Below are 12818 nucleotides of genomic sequence, written 5' to 3'. Positions count from 1 at the left end.
TCTATGATCATCTCAGAAGATGCAAAAAAAGCATTTGACAAAGTTTAACATTCATTTATGATAAAACCTCTCAACAAAACAGGTATAGAGGAAGCATACCCTCAACATAATAAAGCCCATATATGACAAACCCTCAGCTAATATAATGCTCAATGGTGAAAAGCTCAAAGTTTGTCTTCTAAGACCAGGAACAAGGTAAGGATGCCTAATCTACCCATTTTTTTTTTAAATCAGCATAGTATTGGAAGTCCTAGCTACAGCAATTAGGCAAGAGAAAGAAATAAAAGGCACAAAAATTGGAAAGGAATGAGTAAAGCTGTCACTATTTACAGATAACATGATTCTATATATAGAAAACCCAGAAGATTCCACAACAAAAACTGTTTGAACTAATAAATGAATTCAGTGAAGTTACAGAATACAAAATTAATATACAAAAATCTGTTGCATTTCTGTACACTCATAATGAACTATCAGAAAGAGAAATCAAGAAAACAATTCCATTATGATCATATCAAAAATAATAAAATACCTAGGAATAAGTTTAACAAAGGAGGTGAAACATCTGCACACACCAAAAATTATAAAACATTAATGGAAGAAATTGAAAAAGACACAAAGAAGGGCAAAGGTAGTCCATGCTCATGGATTGGGAGATTTAATATTTTTAAAATGCCCATACAACCCAAAGCAACCTATAGATTCAGTGAAATTCCTATCAAACTTCCAATGGCATTTTTCAGAGAACTAGGGTAATTCTAAAGTTTATGTGAAACTACCAAAACAAAAAGCAAAAATCGTGAGTAGCCAAAACAGTTTTAAGGAAGAAAAAGAAAGCCAGAGGTATCATACTCCCAGACTTCAAACTATACCACAAAGCTGTAGTAATTAAAACAGTATGGTACTGGAATCAAAACCAGACATACAGATCAGTGGAACAGAATAGAGAGCCCAGAAATAAACTCGTGCATGTATGGTGATCTGCGGCAAGGGAGGCAAGAATATATAATGGAGAAAGGACAACGTCTTCAATAAATGGTGCTGGGAAAACTGGACAGCTACATGCAAAAGAATGAAGCTGGACCAATATCTTATACCATATACAAAAATTAACTAAAAATGGATTAAAGACTTGAATATAACACCTGAAACCATAAAACTGCTAGAAGTAAACATAGGTGGTAAGTTCCTTAACATCAGTCTTTGTGATATTTTTTTTGATCTGACTCCAAAGGCAAGAGAAAAAAAGCAAAAATAAACAAATGGGACACATCAAAAGCTCCTGCACAGCAAAGGAAACCATTAACAAAACAAAAAGGCAGCCTATTGAATGGAAAAAGAAATCTGCAAATCATATATCTGATAAGGGGTTAATAGCCAAAATATATAAAGAACTCACTACAACTCAATAACAGCAAAAGTCCTTTTAAGTAATAAGCAGAAGATATGAATAGACATTTTTCCAAAGAAGGCATACACATGACCAGAAGACATAGAAAAAGATGCTGTCCATCACTAATCATCAGGGGATGCACGTTACAACCATAATGAGTTGTCTCCTTACACCTGTCAGGGATCACTTTACACTTATCAGAATGGCTGTTACCAAATCCACAAGAAGTAACACATGTTGGCGAGGATGTGGGAAAAAAGGAAGCTTCATGCACTGTTGTGGAAATGTACATTGGTATGGCCACTGTGGAAGGTTCTTCAGAAAATTAAAAATAGAATTGCCATGTGATCCAGCCATTCTACTACTGGGCAGAAATGGAAACACTAATTCAAAAAGATATATACAACCCTATGTTCTTTGCAGCATTATTTACAATAACCAAGATAGGGAAAACAACCTAAGTATCCATCAGAGGATGAATACATTAAGAAGATCATACACACGCGCACACACACACACACACACACACACAGGACTACTAGTCAGCCATAAAAAAACAAAATCTTGAAAAGAATGAAATCTTGCCATTTGTGCAACATGAATGAACCTTAAGAGTATTGTGTGTGTGATAGAGAAATACAAATACCATATGATTTTATATATGTGGAATTTAAGAAACAAAACGAGAACAAACTAACCAAAACAAAACCCTGATTCATAGATACAGAGAACAGATTGGTGGTTGCCAGAGGGGAATGGAGAGTTGAGCAGACTGAAATGGGTGAAGGGGATCAAGAAGTATTCCTTCCAGTTATAAAAGGAGTCATGGGATATACTGTACAGCATGGGGAATATAGTAAATAATATTGTAGTCAGTTTGTATGGTGACAGATGGTAACTAGATTTACTGTGGTGATCATTTTGCAGTATATCCAAATGTCAAATCACTATGTTGTACACCTGAAACTAATTAATATTGTATGTCAACTGTACCTCAATTAAAAAAAAAGATGAACCTGGGTCATAAAGAGAAAATTAAATTGCATTCATTGTACTCAGTAGCTTTTCATCTGAAAAATAATTAAAACAAAACTGTTCCTAGTAGTTCATTTCTAAAACCAAGATAGAGTAGATGCAGAAAATCTGCAGACAGAGCGTTATTGTGGACATTACGTGGAGGGAAATGAGGAACACCTGCCATCTACACTAAGCATGTAGCCATCTGTTTCTTTATGGATTTTGTATTTTCCAGTTTTAATTGTGCTCCACTAAATCAGACCCACAACCCATTCTCCCAATTTAAAGGCGAGGTGAGAACTCGTGGTGAGGCTGCAGATCCCTGACAATATTGCTGTGGTTGTCACAGCATGCGGCCGGAAGGGTATGCTTCCCTCCTGGTGGGCAGCTGTAGCTATGACAGAGAGTAAAGGCTTTTAAGAATGTGAGATTAGAGCAATTCAAGACGTTTAAGCTGGCTAATCAGAGGGCAGCAGACGATAACACTGTAAAGCCTAAGTGAATCCTCTAAGATGGGAGCCAAATAACACAGGAAAACCTGTGGGACCTACTGCACTTTTGCTTGCCCTCCCTCCTACCTTTTACTCTACCTTGCTTTCTCTTTTTGTCCGTGTGTGTGTGTGTGTGTGTTGTCTATTTTTTTTCTTTTTTCCTTTTTTCCCCTCCCATTTCCTTTTCTCGCTTTTTTTTTTTTTTCCCTCTTCCTCTCCATCTTTCTTTGTATATATATACCTTTCTCTTTTTTGGTCCCTCCTTTCTTTCCTTTCCTTTTGTTCCATCCCTTAGTCCTTTCTTCTGTCCCCCATCAATTACCCATCATACCACATTTTGAAATGTATATTAAAATTAATGTTTTAATGTTTATATACATTGAGCACTAAGTAGCTTGTATTTATTTTAAAGGGGAAAACATCCCCCAGTTATGGAACACTTTACCTATGGCTTACAATTGAAAATTTCCTTTTGGGTCACTGCCCTTCCTCCTTCCTTAACCTAACGGAATCATGTCCTTTGTTGTTCTTCTCTACCCTTAGGTTTGATAAATGGTTACATTTTTTGCATTCTGTTTTACATCATTTTTTTTCTCATAATGGAAAACTAAAATTGTTACTTAATGTGAAGGAGAGGCTGTGGATAATTTTTTCAGAACTGGCTTTAGGATTCTAGTATTCTAAATTTCCGAAATTCAGACATGCCACGTGTGCATTCTGTTCCAGAATCTCTGATGAGGAATGGCAGAATTTCCAGAGGATTGAAACCCCTTGTGAAAAACAGTTTTGTTTTTAAATTTCAGACTAATGTATGTCTGATTTACTTTTCTTCACCTATCCAAACAGGGATTTTTAAAAAGATTTTATCTACTGATTGATTTAGAAAGAGAGTGCAGGCAGGGGGAGAGGCTGAGGGAGAGGGAGAGAGAATCTCAAGCAGACTCTGCGCTGAGCAGGGAGCCCGACACAGAGCTCAATCTCTGGTCCCTGAGATCATGACCTGCGCCAAAATTAAGAGTTGGATGCTTAACCAACTGGGCCACCCAGGCGCCCCCTAAAAGGGATTTTTAATTTTGATTTTGTTTCCTTGTCCTGAAAAATGATGGCCTGGAATGTGAAGCCTTTCTCAGTTTGGTAACTTTCCACTGCTTAACTGATTAAAGTCATCGAAGTTTTAGAAAGTGATGGAATGAAGGAACGAGTGAGTAAATGGCTAGCTAGCTAGATTCATTTAAATCATTTCCGTTGCCTGCTCTATTGTTTATGATGAGTCTTGTAACAGCTAAGATTTTGCCTCTTTTTGGCTGTTTTTTTTCCCCCTCATAGCTTCCAGGCACTGTCATAAACTTTGATTCTTTGATAGCTAAACTCTTAATTCCTTTTTTTTAAATGTTCATTTTCATTAAAGTGCTATTTAACATTAGATATTAACTTTGACAGATGTTAATGCTGCTTCTCAATTAGGTAAAATATATTCTTGGTGAGGTGCCAATTTGAATTGAATATATTTGAATTTGGTATGTGAATTAAACTGTTGTTTAAACCTTACCCATCCATCACATGGGTGATGGAGCAGCTGGCTGGTTCTGTGTATAAGTGCGTTTCTTCCCCCCAGCAATATTTACTTATTTATTTATATTATTTTTAGAGGGGAAGGGGCAGTGGGAGAGGGAAGGAGAGAATCCCAAGCACACTCCTCACTGAGTACAAAGCCCGAAACGGGGTTCCGTCTTGTGGCCCTGAAATCATGACCTAAGCCAAAATAGAGAGTTGGACACTCAACTGATTGAGCCACCCAGGTGCCCCCCCCTTCAGCAATATTTAAACATTAGAAAATGGCTTCCTATTATAGCAAAGAGAACTTCATATGAATTTATTACAAGATCTTGTTTGTCAGTTTCTTAGGCAGCATAGAGTATAAATTGCCAGATACTACTTTGGTCTGAAATGTTTTCCATGGACAGTATTAATATTTTAAAATCCTTTTTGCTCCTACAGATTTCCAGTAGACAGGAAGTCTGGCTCTATTTACCCTTTGGCTACTAATGAATGCTATTAAATTATTATTTATCTTCTTTAGGCAGAGGCACTACAGGAATGAGATCAGAATTGCCAAGTGAGGCAAACATTTAATTTTAAAATTAAAAATAATACAAATCCATTCAAAAGTGGCAACTAAAGTGTGGATCCTAGAAGGTATTTTGGACTTGAGTCAGAGAACTAGGGTTGTGGCCCCACCTGCATCACTAACTTGCTGGGTCATCTCAAGCAAGTCACTTCCGGACTCTGGAGGCATGGTTCAGCTTCCCCATGGCATATTCTATATGCTAAAGGAAGCAGGGCTGAGGGAGGCTGAAACCTTGTTTATCAGCTATCCACACCAGCCTAGCAGCTCTGAGGTCAGACTCCAGCTGCATTTTTTGTCTTTTTTTTTTTTTTTTTAATAATCCCTTAAATCCTTGCTAGGCTTTCATTGCTAGTTCTTTCCCCCTAGGAATTTGCATTCAGAACTATTGAGGGCTTCCTACGTTTGGGAATTTTTCTATGCTCATGAATTTAATGAAAAGTTACTTAGAGTTACAAAAGAAATATCAGAATTAAATGTCTTGTTTGAATGACTGTTTCTGTAAAATCAGACTGTTTTCATCATGACTAATGTACCTTCACTATTTCAGTTTTGAATTTAATACATTTGCGTCCTGATTGTCGGTTTCTCTTATTAGCCATGCTAGTATTCTCCCACTTATGCATTGTTCTAACTCTTTTTTTATTTTTTAAGCCCAGAATGATTGAGCAACAAGGCTCCATATTATGGGAGTTATATTTTAGGTACTTGAGAATCTCATTGATTTGAAATAGTTTGAATTGCACTAAGCTAAAATTTACCTTTTGTTGGCTTGCTAGGAAAAAAATTAAACAAAATAAACTTACCTCAGAGTGTTGAGAAAATAACCATATGGCAACTTCAGGATGTGTATTGTTTGACTGGAAAATGCTAGGGAGAGATTTTTATAACTCTCTTTATTAAAGGAGGTCTAGCACTCTGATTAAAAAGACAGACAATAAGAAGGGCTGGTAAGGATACGGGGAAATTGGAACTCTCACACATTGCTGGTGGCAATGAAAGGTACAGCCACTGTGGGAAGCAGTTTGTTAGTTCCTGAAACAGTCAACCATAGAATCACCGTATGACCCAGCAATTCCATTCTTATGTATCTACACCCCAAAGAGACTAAAACCTCTGTCCACCCAGAGACTCATACATGCATGTTTATAGCAGCATTATTTATATTGTTTCCAAAAGTGGAAACAACCCAAATGTTTCTCAGTAGATAAAGCCACACAACTGAAATATGATTAGGCAGTTAAAAAGATGAGGTATGGATACATGCTACAGCATGAATGAAACCTCCAAAACATTCCAGTAAAAAGCCAGACACAGAAGGCCCCATATTGTAGGACTCTCCTAATATGAAATACTCCAGAGTAGGGAAGTCCATAGACAGAAAGTGGATTAACACTTGCCAAGAGCTGGCGGGGAGCGAAGAGAGGAGCCTGGCTGCTAATGGGTATGGGGCTTCTTTTTGGTGTGACAAAATGTTTTCAGATTGGAGAGTGGCGATGCTTGTATAATTCCGTGAATATACTAAAAGCTGTTCAATTGGATACATTAATGGGTGAATTGTATTGGTTTGTGAATTCTGTCTCCATAAGCTATTATATGGCAAAAACATTAGCAACTATATTATTCTAATTACTTGAAATTGGAAAAGTGTCTGTAAGTTACATTTTTTGCCAGGGGCTGGAAGGAAGGAAGAGTGGGGAGTTAGTATGGAATGGATGCTGTTTCAGTTGGGCAAGATGGTAAAAATTCTGGAGATGGATGCTGGTGATGGTTGTACAACAAGAACGTGCTTATCCACACAGAGCTGTACACTTAAAAATAGTTAAAACTGTAAACTTTATGTTACGTATATTTTACCATGATAGAAAATCTACAATTCTAAGAAAATCACATTTTACATTATTCAAGTGTATAAGGCTTCCTTCTCTCTCTTTCTTTTTAGCAAGAAGATGGAAAGTGTGATCAGCCTTTTGGTTTTTATGCATGAGATTCTTTTGTTTTAGTTTCAGTTCAGGGGCTGAAAGTTCTTTTGTTTCTGTTCAGTATTTGTGTTTGTTAGGAGAGAGGGTATTGGTTATACATACACATATAGGTCTTTATCTTGGCTTTGAGGGAGAACTTGAAAATGCTTTATGAAAATTTATTTGCCAACAGGAAAATAAAAGAGGCCAAACTGTAGGAAAATGTATGTCGTTAAATTATAAAATAGTGAGGGGGGTAGGGATGGGTGGCTGGGTGATGGACATTGGGGAGGGTATGTGATATGGTGAGTGCTGTGAAATGTGTAAGCCTAATGATTCACAGACCTGTACCCCTGGGGAAATAATATATTATATGTTAATAAAAATAATAAAAAAGGGCTGGATGCTCAAAAAATTATAAAACAGTGAAATGCTATTCTCAGAGTATAAATTGTCACAGATGTCCTGATTTTCCTGGTTAATCTTGGCTCCTTGAATGGGAAAAAACCATTATAGCATATATAGAACATATCTGTCTATAAGCATTTTCCTTTGTGTAGTAGGATAGAGCAAGCACCCAAATGCATTGAAAACACTCACAAACACAGGGGTTACATTTGTACAATAAAATAAGTGTTTCAGAATCTAAAGGAAGAGATGGAAAAATGAAGAAAAAAAAAAAGAAACTCCAGCAATGAGGAAGTCACTGAAAAAGGAATTAAATGATTTCTAAAGGCCATGGAACATTGTTAAAACTCGAGCAGTTTGTTGGCACTAAGTTTGTAATTTCTACTGATTAATCTATGAAAATAGTTTCTAAGCCTGGCTGCTATATAGCACATTTGAGTTTGAATATCCATGGCACAAATGCCAGCAATGCCATTAGTATAAAGTGTAATCAGAGGTATGTTTGTTTTTCTTGACCAGGAACTGGTTTCTTTGAAAAGTATAGGAAACACACAGTGCCTCTGTGTGTGAGTGTGTGTGTGTCTGCGTATTTTCTGTCTCTTCTTCTATTGCAGGAAGAATTATGGTCTTCCAACATCTTTGTCCTTTATAGTAAGGGTTTTTCTAGAATTTTGCACTGTAGTATATTACCCTTGATTATAGGATCCAATCAGAGTTGATGTACTCAGAAATCCATTGATGTGATTAATGGTCTCCTAATCATACTTTTATTGCCTAGATTAGCCCAATTTCCTGTACTTTCACAATTTTTGAGTCATATCTTGAATTATCCTTTATAGGGGGCCTGAAATCCTTGTATTTTTAGTCTGTAATTTGCATGATTATTTTAATTTTCTTTGATTTCCTTTGCCTGAAGAAAATGAAATTTTGATCTTTTTTGAACTCTTTGAGTGCTGTTCTATGGTAATGGACAACCTAATATGAACTTTTTTTTAACTATATACATATTTTTTCCCATCAGCCCTAGATCTAGACGTCTTCCCACAAATTTCCACTAGTCTAGGTTTTATTCTTCTCAAAAAGTAAAGTAAAAAATAGTCTCAGATTCTACAAGTAATAGGGAAGTACACCAGGAAATGACTGTACAGGAAATGTAATTGATGATTCGCTCTTTACAATTGGTTACAAGATTGGCTAATAAACAGTCTATTGAATGAAAAAAAAATGACTTCTAAAATCTTTGGGGGCCTTTAAATACATTTGAAGATTTTTTTTTGATCTCTTACCTTTTTCAAATGTCTGCATTTGAAATTCAGACTTTCTCATATCTAGTGGTTGCTTTAATATTTGCTTTGTTTTCAACAGTGCCCTTAAAGATAGCCGTTTCCCCCCAATGACAAGGGATGAGTTGCCACGGCTGTTCTGCTCAGTGTCTCTGCTCACTAACTTTGAAGATGTCTGTGATTATTTGGACTGGGAGGTAAGACTATAGAAATTTTTGAAAGAAAAATGAAGGTAACTCCTGAGTAAATGTTAAAAAGTAGGCCCAGGAAACAACTCTTTCAGCCCATTCTTTATTATAGTGGAGGTGGAGAGGAAGGTGAATAAAGAAACCTCACATTTGATCAGTGAGATATCAGTGAAGGAGTTGTTTTGTTTTGTTTTTAAGGCAAAGCGCCATGTGTTGCTTTAATCCCCAAACTGAATTTGCTGTTTATTTTTGTCCTTTTACTTTACCACAGCACCCATAAAAGCTGTTAATAAGTAGTGAAAAGGACTGATTGGAATTTATTTTTCCTCTTATTTCCATTCTAATGTACTTCGGTGTAACCGCCACCCAGCAGTTAGGTGCTCAGAGGAAACTTCTCAGAAGGAAGGAGCCAAAGAGCGAGGATAATATGCCAGTTGGGGAAATCAGCATGTGGATACAGAACAGGGTGTCCATTAACTGCAGTTAAATCATGTTAATTCATTCTTGGCTACCTTACTTTATGCACTTAAACCTGCTAACAAACAATATTAAGGTTGTATCTCGGTGATCTCTGAGCATTGTCATGATTGAAGTAGCCTAGATTAGTCTTATTTTTTATTCTTTAGTGTGTGGTGTTGGGTTTTTAAGGAAGTTCAGAGGTTCTCAACAAACAAATCAGCATGATTTGTTTTGCTTGTTGCTGGGAGATAGTCGAGTGTATGTCTATGAAATTTCACACACAATCGTGCATACATTATTGAATGCCTCCTGGGTTCAAGGCACTGGGCTACATACACAAGAGTCCTAAAATCTGGTCCCCGCCATAAAGCATCTTTCAGTCTAATGGCAGAGAAAAGAAGTATGTACCAAGCATAAAGGAAGAAGTACTACAAGAATGAAACAATGGGAATTCAGTAATGCGCTTAGCATTCTCTCGCATAAACACTCATAAATGACATGACTATATCTTTATGCTATAACATGTTTTAATTCTACTGACTTTTTAGAATGACCATGTCCCATGGTAACTGAGATATTCTGCCTTGTGGACAGATCACTGTCCTGATAATTGGACTTGAATTTTAGTTTGCGATTTGCTCATGAGACTTTGTGAGACTTTGGACATCTTACTCCACTGCCATTCAGTTCTCCACATACAGAATAAGACATTTCTAAAGTTCTTAACCTTCATTGGAAAAAATCCCTATGATATAAATTATTGTTGTTAGGCCAAAGCTTTAAAAAAAAAAAACATTCTGCCCAGAGTAGGATAAAAGACTTCTTCTGAGTTTTGGAATACGTAGGGTTTTTTGGAGTATTATCAGAATATGAAAGCATTCAGGGAAGTTTTGTAATGGGAAAAATAAAATTAATTGATAGTGTTGAACCTAGCAAAGTTGGATTGGGTAAAAATTTTCACAGAATTAAAAATCCTGATTGCTTTCTATAAGTTCATTGTTCCTATTTGAATTTTTCTTAAAATCTACCCATGTCATAGAAACATTCCTCAGTACTTTATTTTTAAATGATCCCAAATTATATCCCTTACTTATTAACCAATATTAAAATTTGAGTGGTTCTTTTAATGTTTTAAGGCCAGTGCTTCCTCTTCTCTAGCTAGAATTTTATTTCTGCTTTCTGAATTGCAGAGTGCCTGGGGGGTGGGGTCATAACAGGGTAAAGCCTGAAATCTAGAGATGACCAAGCTACAAAAACACGCCTACTCTTGCTTGCCACCACTGAGTTGGAAGTACAGTTGTGTGTGTTGGGGCGGGGGGGGGTTGCACATGCAAACATGTGAGCATGTTTGACATGTAAATGAATGTATATTTCATAAATATGCATGCATGTATTTGGAGGGAAGGAAAAATGGGAGGATTCTATAGTAGTTCAATAAATATGGGCAAGCACAGAGTATACCACCATCATCTTCTTTAGCCCACTTCAAGAACTGTCTACAGCTAAAATTAACCCTCATACCTTGTATATTGTATATTTAATACATTCCTCGAGGCTTAAATATTGGTGTCTATTTAGTGATGCTTTCCGATTAAAATAACAACAACAAAAATAAATATATTTTTGTGCTTTTAACATACAAGTGTTTGAAAGTGAATTTTAGGTCCTGCTAGAATGGCTATGCTAAGAGGGAAAGACTGTCCTTTTCAGTTAGTGTGTCATGGTTGTAAGTATTTAGCATAAGAGAAATTTGTCCCCAAAGAGTAAGAGTGAAAATTGCATTTTATTAAGTACAAGAATGTGACTTGAACTTTAAAAAATTACCATAGTCAGTTCTTACAAGTGGAATGGTATTATCATGTGGGGATGATGTCATAAGGGTCATCCTTAATAATTCTGAAAAAGCATTGGTTACTTGAAACACAGAATGCCAAAGTAGAATTCAAAACATTCTTTTAAAGTATATGTCAAGGCATTTCTGCTCCTAGGTATATACCCCAAAGAAATGAAAACAGATATTGAAACAAAAACCTGTACACAATGTTTATAGCAGCGCTATTCATAATAGCCAAAAGGTAGAAATAACCCAAATGTCTATCAACAGATAAATGAATAAACCAAATTCGGGATATCTGTACAATGGAATATTAATCAGCCGTAGAAAGAAATGAAGTAGTGACATGGATGAACCTTGAAAACATTATGCTAAGTGAAAGAAGCCAAGCACAAAAGGCCACATACTGTATGATTCTGTTTATATGAAATATGCAGAATGTGTGTATCCACAGAGATAGACTGTGTTAGTGGTAGCCAGGGGTTGGGGGAGGGGCTGAATGAGAAGTGACCGCTTTTAATGGGTCCAGGGTTTCCATTCAGGGTAATGAAAAAATTATGGAACTGGATGTTGTATGACACTGCAAATGTACTTGATGCCACTGAATTGTACACTTTCAAAGCATTTTTACATGATGTATATTTTATCACATAAAAAGGCATATATGCATCTGCATGTATATTTAAACCTATTGTCCATAATAGTATGGTAATTCTAATTTATTGAAGAAGAAAACTTTGAAAATTAAAAAAACTATAAAGAAAGGCAAGCCATTTGTATTTACACTGTTCTGAGATAACCACTGTTAACATTTTGGAATATTCCTTTAAATTATTTTTCTGTGTCTTTGTATCAATAAATATGCCTATTTGTTCATGTAACGGAGATCATATTGAATATACAGTCATTATTAAAAAGGATTGTGGAAAAGTCTTTGTTTATGGTTTACCTTTATAAGTTAATGATTCATATTGCAAATTTCCTTTATGAGGGGGGTCCAGTCTATATCATGAAAGGATACATTTCACTTTGAGAAATTTCAGGCTATCAAATAGGTACAACTTTTCTTCTAAGAATGAAATACCCTATTCACCGTAAGTTAAGTCTAAATTTAACCTGAAATGTACAGTGCTCTATATGTTGATGCCACAGGGGAAACAGGAGATGATGACAGAATTTTAATAGAGAATTTTTAAGGCAGAGATCAGTAACGGGTATGTTTGATATTAACAGAAGCCTCTCACCTAGGGCTTTTCTGGTAGAAGTACCGTTTGAGAGTTGACCCCCACTGGTGGAGCGTGTTACTGCAATAGAATTCCTAATTAAAGAGGCGAAAATGCCCAGATCAAAGCAGAAGAGAGCAAAGTCTAGAAGTCCCAAAGCATAGAGGTGAGTCACTTTGGTAACAAGAGAGACATCCCTGTGGTCATGAAGATGAGGGACGTGACCAGTGGTCATAGCCACCTAATTTTCAAATGATCAGGAAACAAGTGAACCACCACAGGGCTGGCTACTGTCTTTCTCTTTTCCTCAAGGTTTTTAACTGAGCCTGTCTGGGACCTCTCTTTTGGTAACATGTCTCTGTTTGTAGAGTGGAAGTTAATAGGAAGGTAGGATTTACAGCAATCAGACTTTTTTTTAGAGGTTAGAATGCTTCTC

General features: G+C 36.3%; 1 protein-coding gene across 2 annotated transcripts in view; it reads left to right on the top strand.

Annotated features, from left to right (window-relative positions):
* The window catches only part of AMMECR1 (AMMECR nuclear protein 1), a 114383-nt gene that overhangs the window by 83184 nt on the left and 18381 nt on the right, over nt 1-12818 (top strand). For both annotated transcript variants that reach the window (XM_032329844.1, XM_032329843.1), the window contains one exon: nt 8761-8875. In XM_032329844.1, the coding sequence (XP_032185735.1) occupies nt 8761-8875 (115 nt within the window). The remainder of the gene's footprint in view (nt 1-8760; nt 8876-12818) is intronic.

Source organism: Mustela erminea, chromosome X (genome assembly GCF_009829155.1).
Source record: "Mustela erminea isolate mMusErm1 chromosome X, mMusErm1.Pri, whole genome shotgun sequence".
NCBI classification, from domain to species: domain Eukaryota; kingdom Metazoa; phylum Chordata; class Mammalia; order Carnivora; family Mustelidae; genus Mustela; species Mustela erminea.
This window is presented reverse-complemented; position numbering and strand designations above follow the sequence as displayed.